Source organism: Mastigoproctus giganteus, chromosome 9 (genome assembly GCF_048544385.1).
Source record: "Mastigoproctus giganteus isolate SK-2022 chromosome 9, ASM4854438v1, whole genome shotgun sequence".
Lineage (NCBI taxonomy): Eukaryota > Metazoa > Arthropoda > Arachnida > Uropygi > Thelyphonidae > Mastigoproctus > Mastigoproctus giganteus.
In genome coordinates this window covers 99,978,625-99,998,863 of record NC_143583.1, presented here as the reverse complement: position 1 = coordinate 99,998,863, position 20,239 = coordinate 99,978,625, and the positions used below count along the sequence as shown (strand labels likewise).

Genomic DNA, 20,239 nt, shown 5'->3' with positions numbered 1-20,239 from the left:
GAGCAGCAGTGCGTAGCACACGCTTCTTGATTAGACCGGGGTTTGAGCCCGTCACCACCAAATACGGAGGATGCTGGAAGGTCAGGGAATGGCCACCGCATATCCGGAGCAATATGGTCTTAGTTGCTAATGCTCCTAAAAACCAAATAACAAACAAAACAAAACAACACGAAGCTTCTGTGTGGGGAAGCTATAATTCAAATGCATCGGAACTTTTGTTCCACGCAATAAATGAAAGACATTCATTTGGCTTTAATGAAACAAAAATTATAAATATTCAACACAACTACCACAAACTACTTATTGCGGAAACCTTAGAGATGAAACTACATGAAACTTCAATCAATATCCGTAGACCATTCCTATTGTCCGACGATTGGTCACTTATATGCATGCGTGAAGAACAAACACTACAACATAAGATAAAAGTTTCGGATTAATTGTGAGTTTCTCTATTCCAGTGAACATGACGCCATGAAAAGTTCTAGTCCGACTTAAGGAATGTAGAGAATAATTCTCCCATATCCATTAAACTTTTTAGACCCCTAAATTTAACTCTAATGTCAAGCTATAGGACCGAAGAAAATAATTGGTCCATATGTATTAAGCAGTTTAGATCTTCAAAATTTAATTTTATGTTAATCCACGTAATGGTTTCCATGCTGCCAGAGGTATGGTGTTTGAAGGCAGAAGTCTTGAGTGCTCAATATTGAGACCGAGGGGTCTGAACACTATGGTTCTGACAGTGGGGAAGATGTCCCACATGTTTTGTAAAATTTATATCGCCTTCCCAAAGAATTATTAGCACGTTGGACTAGGAGAGTTGGTTGGAAAAGAAGTTTCCTATACCTCCGTAGCCGAGTGGTCAGGGGCGGGAGTACAGTAGCACACACTCTTTGAGTAGGCCGGGGTTCAAGCCCCTGACTGCTGAATACGGTCAATCTGCCAACCCGCACTGGACCAGCGTGGCAGATTATGGTCCGTTTCCCTCAGCATGAATTGTTGAGGAGGCTTCCATCCTGCAGTGGGTTGATAATGGCTGCACTTTACTTACTTCTATATCTAAAATAAAAATAATCGCTGTTGTTTCATAATATAATAGAATATAGGAATCATCGAGCACTTAATAGCTCTCTATCATCAAATCTAGTGTATATGCATATACAGTGAATTCTGGTTATTTGGGCCAGCCATTTATTTGGGGCAAATCTTAAAAAACAGAACTCAGTCGAGAAAATAGCCAGGGTTTACTTCGGTTAATTGGGACAACGTGCCGTTTAATCGGGGTGGGAGACCGCAGCACTGGAGATTACCTTAAGATTGTCTCCGACCTTACCATGTGGTTCAGTCAGATTTCTGGAGGTCACAACCATAAAACAATAAAAACAATTAGCAGTCACCTGTTCATTGGACTTTTCTGTTAGTGCAATCTATCATAAACAGATAATAAATTTGATCTTATTGAATTTGTGATAATACCGACAGCTGTAATTCTGTGGGTTATTATGGTAAAATGTGTTTACACTTCCATGAAATCTTCAATCATATAAAGAAAATTAATTTTCAGAATCTTCTCATCATTGCTATTTTTAAAACTTCGTAACTTTTTACTCCATTCTCACTTGCATGTATCGTGTTACTTGCAATTTGTTTGTGTGCCGTGTTCTTTGTTATTGATTGCTTATCTTTTTACTGTTTTAAATTTTAACCCCCACCCACAAATATCAGTGAAGAGAAATGTCAACTAGTTAGTATGTACATATTACAGTACGTATTAATTATTTCGATTATCACTTATATATATTTCAGATTTTCACGTATCATTTAATTTTTTAATTGGTAAGGTAATAAAGGGTAAATTTGTGCTTAATATAGCTTTAATTTTATTTCCTGTGGATAATGTTCCTCCTGTTTTTGCTAATTAGAAATGGTGTTTAATAGAATTAAAATTCAATTCACAAACGTGATCACAATGATCGGCGATTACTACACGTCGTATAGTGAACGTAACATTATTTGATTGTACAGTGAACCAATTGTAAAGCGAGGGGTCCATTGTATTTTTAACTATTTACATGAAACTTCGGATAATTGAGGCAGCCGCTTAATCGGGCCAAAATGCACTAGGCCTGATGTTGTTGTTGTTGTTATTTGGTTTTTAGGAGCATTAGCAACTAAGGCCATATTGCTTCGGGGATATGCGGTGGTCATTCCCTGACCTTTCCGCATCCTCCATATTTGGTGATCATGGGCTCGTACCCCGGTCTAATCAAGAAGCATGTGCTACGCACTGCTGCTCCTGCCCATCTGGCTATGGAGGTGCCTGATGTGTCCCAAATAACCAGAATCGACTGTATATAATTGTGCATATACAGGGTGTCTCAAAAATACGCGGCATAACTTCAGGAATGAGTTCCTCATATGTAGACAATAAAAATATTTTGTCAACATAGTTACAGAAATGCTTGGTTTCCAAGTTTTGAAGGTCTGTCTATGACACTTAATTGTTCGCATCACCTTATAGTAATTGTTCAAAATGTCCACCTTCTGCCTGAATACAGGCCTCACATCGACGTCTCATGGACTCGCAAAGATGATGCCAAATTCCTGGCATTTTTTGTATTGTCTCACAACCACCTGCCACAGTTTGATTGCCGAGAGTGTAAAGTGGCGCGAGGTATAAAGGTCCCATGTTCACAAAGGTGGCAATGGATATCTTCAAACGTTTTCCTGTGTGGACATCTTCGTTCTGGTAACCTTTCATGATACAAACGATGAGCCTCCAGAACATTGCCGTCTGCCAAACCGTACATAAAGTGCATATCCACTTGCCCCTGATTTGAGTACATGGTCGGAATGGAAAACCACCAGATTCTGTCAGTACCTTGTGATGAAGGAAATCACCTGCGGGAGATAAGACATTCTGGTTAATAACTCGGGGAACCAAGCATTTCCTGAACTATGTTGATATAAAATATTTTTATTGTCTACATACGAGGAACTCATTCCTGAAGTTATGCAGTGTATTTTTGGGACACCCTGTATATACATATATATAATTGTGCATATATACATGCATATATATGTATGCACATATATAATTGTGCATATATACATGGCGCCTCCGTAGCCAGGTGGGAAGGAGCAGCAGTGCGTAACACATGTTTCTTGATTAGACCGGGGTTCGAGCCCGTCACCACCAAATACGGAGGATGCGGAAAGGTCAGGAAATGACCACCGCATATCCCAGAGCAATATGGCCTTAGTTGCTAATGCTCCTAAAAACCAAATAACAACAACAAATAACAGCATATATACATGCATATATATGTATGCATATATATAATTGTGCCTATATAGATGCATATGTATGTATGCCTATATGTAATTGTGCACATACACATGCATATGTATGTATGCCTATATGTAATTGTGCACATACACATGCATATGTATGTATGCCTATATGTAATTGTCCACATACACATGCATATGTATGTATGCCTATATGTAATTGTCCACATACACATGCATATGTATGTATGCCTATATGTAATTGTCCACTTACACATGCATATGTATGTATGCCTATATGTAATTGTTCACATACACATGCATATGTATGTATGCCTATATGTAATTGTTCACATACACATGCATATGTATGTATGCCTATATGTAATTGTTCACATACACATGCATATGTATGTATGCCTATATGTAATTGTCCACATACACATGTGTATATATATGCATATACATGTGTATATTTATAAGTGCGCATATACACATGATGTGCATATATACAGGGTGATTCACTGTTGTTGTTGTTGTTTGGTTTTTAGGAGCATTAGCAACTAAGGCCATATTGCTCCGGGATATGTGGTGGTCATTTCTTGACCTTTCCGCATCCTCCGTATTTGGTGGTGACGGGCTCGAACCCCAGTCTAATCAAGAAGCATGTGCTACGCACTGCTGCTCCTTCCTACCTGGCTACGGAGGCGCCTGGTGATTCAATACCAGTGCAACAAACTTGCAGGAGGTGTAGGGGGCACAAAGACGAATCGGAATCGCATAGCATTGCAGGGTTCGAAATGCCTTCGTCATGCGGTAGAGGTCGTGTGAACAGCGATCCCGCTGGAATTCAGCATTTGCAAACCATTACTGTTGAAGAAACCACCAAGTAGCAAAAGTCCTCCAGAGTGGATAATCAGCAGTCTCCAATGATTGGACGCGTTGCAGATGGTATGAACTCATTTGGTTTCTTGACAGTATCTTCCATACAGTGGATTGGGAAATACCCAATCGTTGGCCTATCGCTCGAGTACTCGTACTCGGATTGCCTTCTGCAAGATGTAGGACATTCTCCTCATTGTCTGGTGTTCTCGTCATTCGCTCTCAATTCATGGTACCTCTCGTGAAACAACCAGTCTCACGTAACCTTCTGTGCACACGTGCGAAAATCGTATGATGAGGAGCATGCCTGTGCGGGAAACGTTCCTGGTGCAAGCACAGAGCGGCGTGCCCGTTACAGTCCACAGCTCCATACCCGAGGTGCATGTCGGCCAGTTCAACGTTTGAATACTCGTCCATCCTACTGCCTCGGGAACTGGTTCACAAATGCTGACTTCCAGTGGGATCGCTGTTCATGCCACCTCCTGTTCAACGTCCTCTACCGCATGACGAAGGCATTTCGGACCCTGCAATGCTATGCAATTCCGATTCGTCTTTGTGCCCTCTACACCTCCTGCAAGTTTGTTGCACTGGTAGTGAATCACCCTATATAATTGCACATATACACATGTATGTGCATATGTATAATTGCGCATATACACATGTATGTGCCTATGTATAATTGCGCTTATACACATGTATGTGCCTATGTATAATTGCGCTTATACACATGTATGTGCATATGTATAATTGCGCTTATACACATGTATGTGCATATGTATAATTGCGCTTATACACATGTATGTGCATATGTATAATTGCGCTTATACACATGTATGTGCATATGTATAATTGCGCTTATACACATGTATGTGCATATGTATAATTGGGCATATACACATGTATGTGCATATGTATAATTGGGCATATACTCATGATGTGCATATGTATAATTGGGCATATACTCATGATGTGCATATGTATAATTGGGCATATACAAATGTATGTGCATATATATAATTGTGCATACACATGTATACGCATACACACATGTTTGCGCATATACACATATATATGCATATGTTTGCACAGATGTGAATATATACACTGGTGTTCAAAGAAAGTGCATTACCCCTTAAAATTATAATTGTCGTCCAAATAACGTAAGTATATGGCAATATTTCTTACAGATTGCATCAGATAAGGTTGACACATGTAGGTGATGACATAATATTGCACAGATGTTACTTTCAGCTATATAAGCATGCTCTGCAAGAGTTGCAGTCATTTCTTGCTTGTGTCAGGATGGCCAGTGACGTGCAATTGATGCCACGAAGAAAGAGTGCTATTGTTGCTTTACGTGAAAAAGGATGTTCTTCCCATCATATTGCTTATAGAGTGTCTTATAATCAGTCGACAGTGAGTAGATTTCTTTCCAAACCCAAGAATACTGGTTCTGCTGATAGGAAAAAAGGAACCTGATGCAAAAGAGTTTCTACAGCAAACCAGTTCCGTGTTTTGAAGCACTTATGCCTTAAAGACTGTGAAGCTTCTTCATCTGAGTGGAAAAGAGAATGGGAAGAACATAGAGTGGTAGCAAGTGCAGTAACAGTCAGAAGACGCCTCTTTAAAAATTAACTTGTAGCCTGTTGTTCTAAGAAGCCCCCTCCTCACAGAAAAAATGTAAAAGACACGATTAATTTGGTGTAAGGAGCATGTCAGATGGACCCCCGAGCAGTGGAAGTCAGTTATTTTCTCAAATGAGAAGAAATTCAACTTGCATGGCCCTGATGGGAGACAAACGATTTGCTGTAGATGTGGTAAAGAATACCATCCAGATTGTATGTCTACAGTGAAATTCCCTACCAGCCAAATGATATAGGGGTGCATTTTGTATCGCGAAGTATGTCACCTGCAGTTTATAAAAGGTTCCGTAAATGCCAATGGATACCTGGCTATGTTGGAAGGCAAATTGCTGCCAACCATTAGAGACCATTTCAACCTACCAAGTAACTGCATCTTTCAGGATGACTCTGCTCCATGTCATTGGGCGAAAAGTGTAAGTAGGCACTTGTGTAGTTTCTTTAGCTTCATTTCTGCATTAGAGGTTTGACAGTAATGTGTTTACATTTGTTACAGTTGAAAAAAATGGTTGGAAGGACGGTCCATTACAACTCTTAGCTGGCCTGGAAACAGCCCTGACTTGAATCCTATAGAGAACTGTTGGCATTGTGTGGAATCTGCAGTTGCCGGAAAGAAACCAAAGACCCTTCGTGAACTTCAGGAAGCTATAATTCATGTTTGGAACCATGAACTATCAGTTGATTATCTTCAGAAATTGATCTTGTCAATGCCTTGGCGGTGTGCTGCTGTCATCAGGGCCAGAGGCGGTTCAACTAAATATTAGTTTGCACCTGGTGAACGTTTTTCCATTTAAAATGATAAACTGAAGCAAATTGAGGGCTTCTGTTAACATTTCAGCCATAATTGTCGTGTTTATGAAAACTGTTGTGTAAAGGTTCCAAATGGTCATTTTGGAATATTTTGAGAGCACATGTCAAATATTACTTAACTTTGCCTTAACTATTAATAAATATCTTTTATTTATATTTCTATTTGTGATGCTAGTCATTAAAGTAACATACCATCGCAAAAAAGGGTTAGAAATGTGAAATTCCTAGATGATGCACTTTCTTTGAACAGCAGTGTATATACATATGTTTTGGCTGTCGACCCTTTGAAGTAGTAGTTAAAAGTCCTAGGACCCACTGCATTAGGTACCATTTTTGTTATCATTATTATTTTTATGTTATTCTTAATTTCATTTAATTTCAGGTAATCTGCTTTTACGTTGCAGGCATTCTTCTCAATTTTTTCCATTGTAATTACACTTGACAGGTCAGCACCCCTAGCCAATATACTGATAAAATACATTTGCACATATATGTGTGTGTGTGTGTGTGTGTGTGTGTGTGTGTAGTGATATATTGAAGAGTGTAGGAGAAAACTGATATTGAATTTACTGTACGCACGAGAAGTAAAAAGAATGAGGTAACACCTATAAAGATCAAGCAGAAAAGAAATTGACGTAAACAAATATAAAATAAAATGAGATAAGATATATATGTATAATCATTGGCATACCTTATTCGGCCCTATTTTTTCCCCGCTAAATTCAAATATATTTTACAGCATGTGTTCATGAGAATACAGACCATGTCAGAAACAGAGGCCTTGTGTATTGCTTTCTTTCTCATAATTTTGGCGGATGACCGCTGATGAATACACTGCAATTGTGAGTAATATAGCAGTGTTATCTTATCTCATTTTATTTTATATTAGTTTACCTCATTTTCTTTTTGGCTTGTTCTTTATAGTAGTGTTACCTCATCCTTTTTTACTTCTCGTGTGTACCGTAAATTCAATAATATCGGCTTTCTTCTACACTCTTTCAATATGTCACTATTGATACATTGTGGGGTTCGTTTGCCTAAGCAGTGTCTCTGGTCCATAATACCTAATATTTCACTTTCTCTCTTTTTTTTTTTTTTTTTTTCTTTATCTTTCCAGTCTTGCTCTCCAATATTTGTCCATTATTTATTATATATATGTATATATAAAAGGGGTATGCTATGTTTGAAAAAGTGGAGTATTGAGCAGTGATCAGTTCCTGCATTTGTCGGGCAAGAAAGCTCAGGAAATTGACGAAGAAATGAAAACTGTATATGGGCAGAATTGTACATCCTATGACACTGTAAAAAAGTGGAAATGGGAATTCCAGTGCGGTCATACAAGTGTCTTTGACGAGACAAGAGAAGGAAAGCCATCAACATCCACAGAAAGTGAAATGATTGCAAAAAGCTTATGCAGCTGGTGCTGAGTGACAGATGTGTGACAATTCATTTCATCACAAATACATTGGGAATTAGTTATGGGTCTGCCCACAGCATTTTATATGACCATCTGTACATGGCTAAGGTCTCTGCACAATGGGTTCCAAGGTGTTTCTGACGCCTTTGCAGAAGCCTTTGTCACCACCAACATTGTTGCCCAGTGCAGCTTCAAATTACCACAGCACCCACGCTATTCTCCTCACCTAGCACCATCAGACTTTTTGTTTTGAGAAATGGAGAAACTATTGCGTGGACGGCGCTTTGATTCATCTCAGGAAGTTATCAATGAAGTGGAGTCATGGTTTCAGGCAAAAAGTGCAGATTTCTGTGATCAGGGTATTAAATAACTGATTAAAGGATTAAGATTCCTGCGAAGTTTCACTTTTCTAGGGCTATTATTTCTAGGTAAGGGTACGAACGTTTTGAAACCCCCTTGTACATGACCTGCATATATTATATATTAATCTAATATATTTATCTGTATTTCATTATGGTTGCTGGGTATTTCTGTTGTTACTAGCAGTGTTCTTGATCCATAAACCAGCAAAATATATTAATTTTTTCATTCTTTATTAGACATTCAGATTTTTCACTACAACTTATTATTAATTATATAATATATACAGGTATATGTATATACATATACCTGCATATATATGTATATGCATATCTGTAGAAGAATAAGAGAAATTGACTTCAATATGATACGTAGAACATTTCCATATGATACTCTCCAGAACTTAAAATGAATAAAAGATGACTGCTAAATGATTACAGTAAAAAATCAATTGAAAATAATTCAAAAATTAATTAAAATTCAAAAAACTATTTAAAAAATCAGTTAAATTAATTAAGTTAAACGTAAACTTTGAAAAATGATTTTCCATCTTAAGAATTTTCCTTCCTAAGGAAGGAAGGAAGGAAAATCATTTTTCAAAGTTTACGTTTAACTTTAATTAATTTTTTAAAATTGTTTTTTTTCTAAATTTTATTTAATTTTTCAAATATTTTCAATTGATTTTTTACTGTAATCATTTTGTGTTAATCTTTTATTCATTTAATTTCTGGAGAGTATCATACGGAAGTGTTCTATGTATCACATTGAGGTAAATTTCTCTTATTCTTCTACAAATATTAATATCAACGTAGAATGTATCGAGCATCATAGTTCTGTTTTATACTATCAAATGCATATATGCATATATATATATATAATGTGTGGTTTGTAAAAAAATTATTATTTATAATTTATTATTTTTTCTTTTTCTGCTTATTAACAGTTGTATATTACTACCATATGTATAATATTATCAAAAGAATTGGTGAAGGGTTTGAAATTGAGATATATAAAAAGGATTGTGGATCTAGGTTACTACATTAATAGTAGAAAGAACCCAGTAGCTATAAGGAATGTAGATAATAATATTATAGATGATGAGTATTGGGTAAAGTATAGTCTAAGGTCTAAGGTAAAGTATAGTCTATAGTCTAACCAGATGTCGAAACTATAGGAAAAAATGCTTATAAGTACCTGTAAATAAAATATAATGAATTGTGTTATATGAATAGTACTTAGTGCTGCAATTATGATGATTTTGGTGTTTTTTTCAGGAATCAGCTGCCGAAACCAAGGGAAATGCAGCAAAAAGTAAGGCTTCTGTTTCGAACATGAGATATACTCAGTACACGGCAATTATGGAGTTTAAGAAAATTAATAAAGAAAAGAAACAGTAGAATAGCTGACGCATATCTCATGGCAGAGATAAAAAATAACAACAAGCATAATAAGGAGAACATAAAAGCAAAACTAATACCTAAGTAAATAAATTTCAAAGAAAAAAATAAAATAAAATAAATTAGTGGGCCAATGTGGTATTTACTATTGTGCCGTGCTGATGCTGGAATGTGGGTCGTGTGGTGTAAGCCAACACACTGCATAGGAGAAGAGGAAAGAAAGTGATTTCCCGCTAGGTATGATAGCGTATATGTGTGGTGAGGTGCAGCGACCTCTTGCGATGGAATATAGTAAGAATAAAAAGGAGAAGTATGATTGTGTGAGAATGGAGATTAAATGAATGTAGTAAGCCTCCCAGGATAGCATAGAACATTGACTGGAAAGTAGTGTGATAAAGATGCTAAACTTTATGTAGGGCAAAAACAGCAATTAAAGCAGAAAGATAGAATCTTGTATTGCTATCTTGTAGTCATCTTGTATTGAGGTTTTCTGAGCAGTGCAGACAGGCCGCCAGAGTAGGTCATGGGGGTCTTGTCAATGATATACAGTAATTTTGCAAACAGGGATAAGTAGGTGATTATCCCCTTGTATAAGGCAATGGTCAGTCCTTGAGGTTGTCACAGACATTCTCTCAGATATGCCAGACAAGCTGTACTTGCTACCTGGGAGTATAAAACGCTCTTGGAACTGATATTCGGGTAACATTCAAGCCAAGTGGACCCAATTTCGGCGAAGTCCGGACGGTCTGTGACAGCCAAATCCTCTGCTTGCTCCTTCACAATGGTGGTACTGTTAGTAATCCTGGGTATAACCTCCATGCACAAGCACTGCGAGTGACCACCCAGGTGTGAACCAACGTAAGCAGGGGTAGAGATGTGTGACGCCCACACCACATGGAGGAATGCCGCCCCTCTGTGTTACCAGGCATACTAGGTGGTAGAAGACTCTCATCAACCGGTGCAATACCACCACTTTGCTTATTGGAGGCTTGAAGTGGTGAAACCCATGTTTAGTCCCCAGAGCTAAGTTCCAGTCAACCCTTCCCTATCTCTTCCATCATGCAGTATGATTGATGACTTTCGAGGTTAGGATGAATGTCGTGGCGAGATCCAATCTTCCTTACATTTCAAGGGTACAGCTATAAAACGATGTCCTTAGGAGGCTTCCAGATCAGCTAGTGTATAATCTTGCTACCTCTACTCTGCCAGATAGTGACTGGAGGGAGTCTGAGTAGTGTGTATGCGGGGAGCATTGTCAAGGCCATGTTATGTCAAGGATCTGGGTATATACTTACCATGTGTACTCCATATCCAAAAATTCCATTACTTCATACAGCATGTCCCCCCACTTTTTCTTACTGTTGAATACACCATGAATTGTCAAACTAATAGAGTAAGCTTATATGCGAAAAGATCTAAACCTCCCAATCACTTCCTAGTTCATTTCACAAATATACATGGTCTTAATTCTAATCTCAACGATGTCCATTTCCACTTGCATTGTGCCAAACTCCAAATACTTTTTCTGACAGAATCTCAGTTATCAGTTGATTCAATTACTGCTCATCTCAGTTGCCCAAATTCACTGTGTGATTCCTTTCGCCTCAAAGGTGGTATTTGTGCATGCGTCTGTTCCGATATTCCCTCTCAGAGAATTGGTAATTTGGAATCTCCTCTCTTTGATCTTCTCTGGCTTAAAATCTCTCTACCTCATTGTGTCAAATTCATCTGTTGTCTCTACCATTCTTCCAACTCCACTAATCACTTGGAGGTCTTTGACTTCCTCTCTTTGCAACTTGACTTTCTCCAGTCCAACTTTCCTAACGGTGAGATAATTTTCCTTGGTGATTTTGATGTTCACAACTCCAGCTGGCTTCCATTTTCTAGACACAGGGACTCAGCAGGTTGAAATGCTGAAGCTTTTGCAATTACTAATGACCTTGCACAGATTGTTCATTTACTTACAAGCATACCAGACAATCCTAACCATACAGCCAACATGCTTGATCTTTTTCTCACAAACAACCCTTCTAAGTACACGGTTGAAGTGAGTGGTCCTTTAGGCACCTCAGATCACAACTTTGTGATTATCTCTTCTCCAATGGAGCCTTTATCTCATGGCTATTTGAAACCTTGTGTTGTTTGGCATTACAAGAATGCAAAATGGGATGAATTGTGAGATTTCTTCTTTTTCTAGGTTGGATTACTGTTTCAAAACTTTTGATGTCAACATTTGCTCAGATCGTGTCAGTGAAATTATTCTTGTAGGAATGGAATCCTTTATTCCACACTCCACTTTAAAATCTCGTCCTTTATTTAAACCTGGGTTTTCCACTAAATGTGCTAAGGTTGTCCAAGAGAAGAACGTTTCATATCGTAATTGGTTTATTTCTACTTCTTCAGTTTCATTTTCTGCCTACACCAAACTTGCAACTGTAAAACAGTTATTACTCAGTCCAAACTAGATTTTGAACAGGCTAACAGTAGAAAACATGCTTCTTGCCCTAATGGTAGCCGAGCATTCTGGTCTTTTGCCAAAGCTATTGGCTGCAATTTTTGCCCATTTTTGTCACTTCAGCCAAGGGGAAAGCTGACTTGTTAGCATCCCATTTTTCTTCCAACTCTTCTATTAATGATCTTGGTAAAACACCTCCAACCATTCCCAACACACTCCATTCAACGCCTCCTGTGGTCTTCCATCAAAAGGATGTCAGAAGGATTTTGACGAATCTTGATGCTAAGAAAGCTTCAGGTCCTGATGATATTTCTCCGCTTATTCTCAAAACCTATGCTCCCGAATTTACTTCTGTTCCTTGCCACCTTTTTTCACTTTCTTATTCCAAAGGTGTTTTTCCTTCTGCTTGGAAATTTACTGATATCCAGCCAGTTCCTAAAAAGGGTGACAAATCCCTCCCATCCAATTATCATACTCATTGCAATTACTTCTACTCTTTCTAAAGTAATGGAGAAATCAATTAACCGCCAACTCTTAAACCAGTGGTTTTCAACCGGGGTGCCGCGGCACCCTAACAACATTCCAAGGGTGCCACGTAATTTGGGTTGGTTGATTTAGAGATTTCTTAGGTGCATCGGCAACTATGGCCATAGTGCACCAATTTAATTTGGGTTTAAGTTACTTAAACTTATTTTTTTTAATTGATATGTTTATTTCATTATAAAACGGTGTACAATATCTTTTTAAATTTGTGGTGATCTATAATTGATGTTTCCTTAATACCTGTATATAAAGAATAAAATTATTATATACTGTGTGTATATATATATAATTTGTATTATGAAATGTAATTTTTATAATTATGTTATTGTAATAACTATCATATAACATATATTTTTTAATATTTTATATATATATATATATATATATATACAGAGAGAGAGAGAGAGAGAGAGTGAGAGAGAGTGTCGGATCTAACAGGCAGAAAATTGAGTAGATTGAGTAGGGGTGCCGCAAAATAAAATTGATTATTATTTAGGGGCGCCGTTATTAAAAAAAGGTTGGAAACCACCGTCTTAAACTACCTAGAAACCTTCCGTCTGATCAACGATCACCAGTATGGATTCTGTCAGTGTCGATCCACTGGTGATATTCTGGCTTATGTTACCCATTTATGGACAAATTCAATGGAAAAGTTTGGTGAAACACAAGCAGTTGCTCTTGACATCTCAAAGGCTTTCGATCGTGATTGGCATAAAGGTCTTCTAAACAAGATTCCATCTTATGGTTTGCCAACTGTTTTTTGTAATTGGTTATCCAGTTTTCTCTCTGATCACTCACTGAGGGTAATGGTAGATGGCGCTCTGTCTAACTTTTCCATTAATGCTGGTGTCCCCCAAGGTTCAGTTCTTTTCCTCTTGTATATTAATGACCTTCTTCCATTTACTGGAAATCCTATCCATAGTTTTGCCGATGATAGCACACTGCATTCCAGTTTCCATTTTGAGAAACCTTGCCCTTCTCAATCAGCTTCAACTTCTCAAATATCTGCTACCAATTCCTTAAATGCCGATTTCCAGGTAATTCTCCAGTGGGGAAAAGACAACTTAGTTGATTTAAACCCTTCTAAAACTCAGTCTTGCCTTTTATCTCACAAAAAGGATTCTTCTGCTCCTATGCTTACCTTTGGTTACACTCCGATTGCTAGCGAAGTTGATATCTCTCTTTTGGGGATTACCCTGACGTCTAATCTGTCTTGGCACAAGCACATTACAAATATTGCTTCCTCTGCATCTAAAAAACTTGGTTTTCTCTTTTGTTCTCAGTGTTACTTTTTTTCCAAACTGCTGTTCACTCTGTACAAATCGCAACTCTGCCCTGCCATAGAATATTGTTCCCACATCTGGGGCGGTGCCCCAAAACCTCTCTTAGGCTTCTTGATTCCATTCAGAAGAGGGCAGTTAGGTTAATTAATGACTCCTCTCTAACAGAGTCTCTCCACTCTCTGTCTCATAGAAATACTGTTTCTGCTGCATGCCTTTTCTGCAGATATTTCCATGGGCACTGTTCTTCTGAATTGGCTTTTATAATTCTCACTCTCTCTTTCAAAACAGTCCTAACACTTGCCACCACCAGCCAATGTCCATTTACTGTCCAACTTAACTCACAGAGCCAACTTTTCATCTTCCTTGTATATTCATTCAACTGCTGTTTTCTGGAACAACTTTCCTTCGTACGTATTTCCTGAAAATTACAGTCTGCAGAAATTCAAGTAATGTCAACAGATATCTTCTTTTGTCTTCTCAACCTCCAACCCAAGCACGGTACCAAGTACTATAGGTTCTAATACCTCTCGTATTTGGGGTTTTCATAAAAAAAAAAAAAAAATACAGGTCTGGAAGGCTCATTTTAGGAAGGATGTAGAGTTGCTAGAACGAGTACAGAGAAGGGCAACAAGATTAGTGAATGGAACAAAGGGTTGCTCTTATGAAGAAAGGCCTAAGATTTTCAAATTATAGTGTCTTGAGACTAGGCACCTGCGAAGTGATCTGATTGAGGTGTATAAAGCCTTGAATGGATTGAGCAAGCTTAATGAGCAAGCTTCTTGCTCTTTCTCAGATTACAAACCTGAGGGGGCATAAACAGAAATTAAGAAAAGACAGTTTTAGAATGGATGTGCGGAAATTTGCTTTTAGCTAGCGGGTAGTTGATTGCAGGAACAAACTTCCATCTGTTGTTGTGGGAGTTGATAGCCTAAAAAAATTCAAGTCAGAACTAGACAAACCCAATGGATAGGTGAAATGGGAAGGGGTTTTTTTTTTTTTTTTTGGCTGATGATGTATAAGCTGGCTTTCTTGCATCATATGCCTCTACTAATACTAATATGGATGCATATATATATATATATATATATATGCATCCATATTAGTATTATATATATGTGTGTGTATATATATATGTATACACACATGTATATGTGTGTGTGTGTGTGTTTCAAGAGGATTGTTTCCATTACAATGGGTTTCCTCAGCCTACAAGTTATTTTTTTGTTAGGAATTTTTTTTCACCATAAAGTGCTGTTCAAGTGTCTTAGGCTGTCATGCACTCCCGTGCAGGGCCACATTTACCCTGAGGCACATTAGGTGCAAGCTGGGGGCCTCACTTTAAAACCTAACTCCTTACAAACAACTATATAAAAAATAGTCTAGTTATAGTTGTAAAATAAAATACTTATTTTTAAATATTAAATTCATAATATAAAAACTAGAGTCCCTGGAAAATTTGAGAGGCCTCCATTTGAAATACTGTTTTATCACATGGCCATAACCGATCGAAGTTAACCGTCATTATACTCATATAGCAGTATATGATTTTTTTTTTTTTTTTTTTTGATTTGGTAGTTGTTGGCGCATCGGCTTCTGTGGCCATATTGCACCTCCCAAGGTTTTTGCAGTACTTTGATCCAAGCCCGAGGCGGGAATCGAACCCGCGACCTTGGGGTTGCCGGGCAGGTACTTTACCCACTCGGCTAGCCCGGTCGGCGCAGTATATGAGTACATATAACTAATTATATGGTAGCTGTCAGAGTCGGTAAGAATACATTTTTCAATAAATTTATTATTGTTATTTTAACAAAACTAAGAATTTTTTTTTTTTTTGTACAGAAAAATACTATTCTTTCTCTTTTTATATTTTTTAGCTTTTAGCATAATTATTTTTAATTTGAATTGGTTTCTTGATCTTTTTGTGTAATTTTTATAGTGAGTACTAAATTCTTGAGTTTTTAGATCTATTCTTATTTCTTTATAATTGTATGTAACAGTACTATAGTATGTAAAAGTAATTACATGTAACATATAAAGAAATAAATATAGATCTAAAACTCAAGAATTTAGACTTATTATAAAAATTATTTTTTAATATTTTGGATTTAATAAATATTTATTTTGCTTTTAAAAGTATAACACACATAACAATGCCAAGAAAGTTTGAATCCGGAGCTAATAAAAGAAAATGACTCAGAGAAAAGGCAAAACAGCTGAATAGTCAAAAGGGAGAAATTTTGTCTTTCTTACGTCCTTCTGAAAATGAAGAATTTCATAGAACTGAAGATGTACCCCAAATTACTCGAAATAAAAGTGAAACATTGTTATCAGTATCAGGAGACGAAAATGAAGAACATCAAAATAATGTGCACAATATAGAAGTAAAAGAAGTAAATGAAACAAGTCAACAGAATTTTGAAGAAAATTTTCAATCGGAATCTGTACTTATCAGAAAGCAAGTTATCTTTTATCCTACTGATATAGCTGTGTGGCAATTATTTATGAAAAATTTATTGAGCATATTTTAATAAAATGACTCAGAATGTTGGTAAGATCAAAAATTTAAAAAAAGAATACACAGAATGCAATAGAATATATGTCAGAAATGTAAATGAATCACATTTTTACTGTAAAAAGATGAATGGTACAAAGGAGAAAAACGAGAGTGGCTAATTTTTTCAGAAATGAGCAAATCAATTTACTGCTTTGTTTGCAGATTGTTTTCTAAGTCAAATAATAACTTAATGAAGGGTTTTAATGACGAAAGAAATATAGCGTAAACCTTATGTGATCATGAGCATTCTACTGAGCACATACAAGCGATGTGCACATATCTCAAAAGAAAGTCAAATTCTTCAAATAGTCATATCGATTCTGAATTGATGAAACAAATACAATCTGAAGAAAATTATTGGAGAGAGGTTTTAAATAGAATAATAGCTACCGTTAAGTTACTGAGTAAATTGGGACTATTTGTTTAGAGGCAATACAAATGATATTTTTTTCGATTCTTGCGGAAATTATTTATCGTGTCTGCATTATTTAAGTGAATTTGATGATTTTTTAAAACATCATATTAAAATGTATGCCAACTCAAATTATTTTTTTTACTACACTTGTGATGAATTAATAGAGTTAATAGCTAATAAAACAAGAGAAATATTAATATCAGAAATTAAGGAAGCTGCTTATTTTGCAATAATTCTCGACTCAACACCAGACATTGCCCATATTGACCAACTAGATATTATAATTAGGTAAGTTACAGCAAATTCTGACATTAGGGAAACATTTATTGGGTTCATCAGTATTACACAACATAATTCATTATATTTAGAAGAGGTAGTATTAAAAAAATTAGAAGAATTATCTTTGGATATAAAAATGTGCAGAGGGCAAAGCTATGATAATGATGCCAATATGAAAGGTGTCTATACTGGTTTACAAGCTAGGCTGAAGAAACATAGTCCCTCTGCACATTATGTACCATGATCTAGTCATTCCTTAAATTTAATTGGCAACTATGCTGCGGAAACTTGTCCGAAAGCAGTGCAATATTTTTGTTTTGTTCAAAATGCATATAATTACATGTATATTGTTCCAGGTTCAAGCTGTGTGGCACAAATTGTGAACAAATCTTGTTTCCCTAAATAATTTTTTTAAATATTGTGAACCCTTTCTTTATTAATGTTCAACATGTCAGAGATCATACGGGTGATAATTCTTCAGGCTTCATTCACAAATTGCAGACTCTCTTTATGTTTCCTTCAGTTCGAATGGGAACTAGCCATCTTGATCTGGGGTTGTCCTCAGTCAACTCACATCTGCCACAAAAGCACGTGAACCACTCGAACACATGCATATGGGATAGACACTCATCGCCATGCACCTTTTTCAGGCCTCTGAATGTTTTCATTGCACTTTTACCCAACTTAAAATTTAATTATTGCACATTGCTTCCTCTTCAAATTTCTAACACAATGCGCTACTACTAGCATTCTCATTACAACTTCTGTGACTTGAGAACTACTGAAGTGATGATCTCACACATGCACTCTATCGAAAGAGTGCACTCTAGTGGCTTGAATGGTGCACTATTTTTTTTTTATGTAGCGTTCACTGTGCAGACAGGAAAAATCACTCCGATTATTTAATTGTTGGACTGTGTATATAGTGTCCTGTGCTTGTATGTGTACTTTTGCTTTCCTGTTTTAATATTGATTTGTTTCATTTTTACAAGTTGTTGAGGCATTAAAACAGTTCAATTATGGTTGGTCCAGTATCACCCCCCCCCACCAAACGACAATATTTTTTTTAAATGGGGTCTCTAAAAATACATGTGTGCCAGATCTCCAGACTATGTAAATCCAGCATTGCTCTTATGCCACACATATAAAAGAAAAAAATAATAATAATAATTTTAATTTGAAAGAAGTGCTTAGGTGAAGCATCAAAAAGAAATATCTGTATTTATACAAAGAGGCAGTAGAAGTTTTACTTCCATTTTTGGTCTTATGTTAATTTGGGTTTTCAGCATTAAATGATGTTGAGTAGTAAAAACAGACTGTTGAATGGTTGTAAATGAATTAAGTGTATGTCTCTTCAAAATTGAGCAAAGAATAAAAAAAAAAAAAAAAAAAGGTAATGAGCATTAAGCACAAATTTCACTTTAAGTAAATTATAAATTGACCATTATTAATATAAAATTGTTTGTGGATAATAATTTAGGTATATTTGTTTTATAAAATAGATTTTTAGAAATATTTTTGTTCCACTCTGTTTAGAAAAGTTTACTGTTACTGTAAACTTTTCTAAAATGTAGAAAAAGTTTTTTTTATTTTATTTTTAAGAGGCTTAGTGATTTCATTTAAAAGAGCTTTTTTAGCTCTCATACTTTGACTCTCCATGCAATCAGTTAATAGTTTGAAATAATGTGCAGACTTAACAAGTTAACTGTGTATCACCACTTTGTGTGCATTTTGTTGAGGAAATAAGTTTAGATCAGTTCAAATACTTGTTCTTTCAGCAGTACAAATGGTGCAATTCACTGTTTTTTTTTTTTTTTTTTAATTTTGCTTATGATGCCTTATTAATCTGTGTAGCTCAACTGAGCATGTATGGGCTGCATGCAAACCTCTCACCAAATTTGTACTCACTAAAAAAGTACGTCAAAAAAAAGGTATGGAAATACTGATTTAACTGAATGGGACCTGTGTGAAAATTCACAAGAATACAGAAGTCATTTTTATCCTATTCAGGAGAGATTTTGAAATATTTGCTGCACAGGATCAAAATGACTCTATTGAACATTAATCCCCCCCCCCCCTGTCCCAAATATTAGATAAATCTCTTGTGGGGTTATTGCTCAGTAAACAGATTTTAGAGGAGGGGAGGCAGCTTAAAAAAAAGTGGATACCAGTAGGTTAATTTTACTAATTGTAGCTTTTAAATCTTTATTTTTCAGCATTGTATTTATGTATACTGTATTTATTGTGTATTCATTTATCTCAACTAATTGTAAAATTCCAGTAATTTTACATTAACTTAATACTCTTTGTATAATTATATATGTGCATTTATTTATTTAATTTTCTTAACAGGTTTAAGTAGATATGTTTTTGGAAATCTTGCATACTAAAGATGTTTGAAGTACCTAGAACAAGGAATTAAAAAAAAGAATAGCTATACCAAAGGAACAGCTATACCTTCAGAGGGAAGATAGCACTTCCATAATGAGTTGGTTTAGGAAAGAGAGCTCTTTTCACAATATCTCTGGTTCACAGAGATCATTCTCACTTATTCAAAAACTTGACAAAACAGCGTGTTTTGAAGCATTCAAAATGCATTGGCAACAAGCATGGCAAATTATGGAAAAATGTTGGTAAGTTAGTTTTGTATTATTATATGCTGAAACTACAGTATTTCTGAGTCAAGGATGGTCTGTTACAACCTAATTTTTGATGTTTTCTGTTATCTAGTGACATATTATCATGAGCTTGGGTCCTGGTGAGGTAATTTTTATGTAGTGTTCTTATTTTTCTCTTTTTTTGTTTGGAATTACTGAGCTTGGCGGTGGTGCAGCAGCACCACATGCACCATAGGATAATATGCCACTGGATTTATTAATAATATTGATCCATGGACCAATCAGTTGGCAT

The 20,239-nt window shown here is 36.2% G+C and overlaps 1 protein-coding gene across 1 annotated transcript in view; it reads left to right on the top strand.

Moving 5' to 3' along the window:
• The window catches only part of LOC150080590 (FHF complex subunit HOOK-interacting protein 1B-like), a 195,326-nt gene that overhangs the window by 32,481 nt on the left and 142,606 nt on the right, over nucleotides 1-20,239 (top strand). The window contains exons 2-4 of the mRNA XM_090380746.1: nucleotides 9,347-9,535; nucleotides 9,678-9,714; nucleotides 17,215-17,338. Of these exons, the coding sequence (XP_090236872.1) occupies nucleotides 9,347-9,535; nucleotides 9,678-9,714; nucleotides 17,215-17,338 (350 nt within the window). The remainder of the gene's footprint in view (nucleotides 1-9,346; nucleotides 9,536-9,677; nucleotides 9,715-17,214; nucleotides 17,339-20,239) is intronic.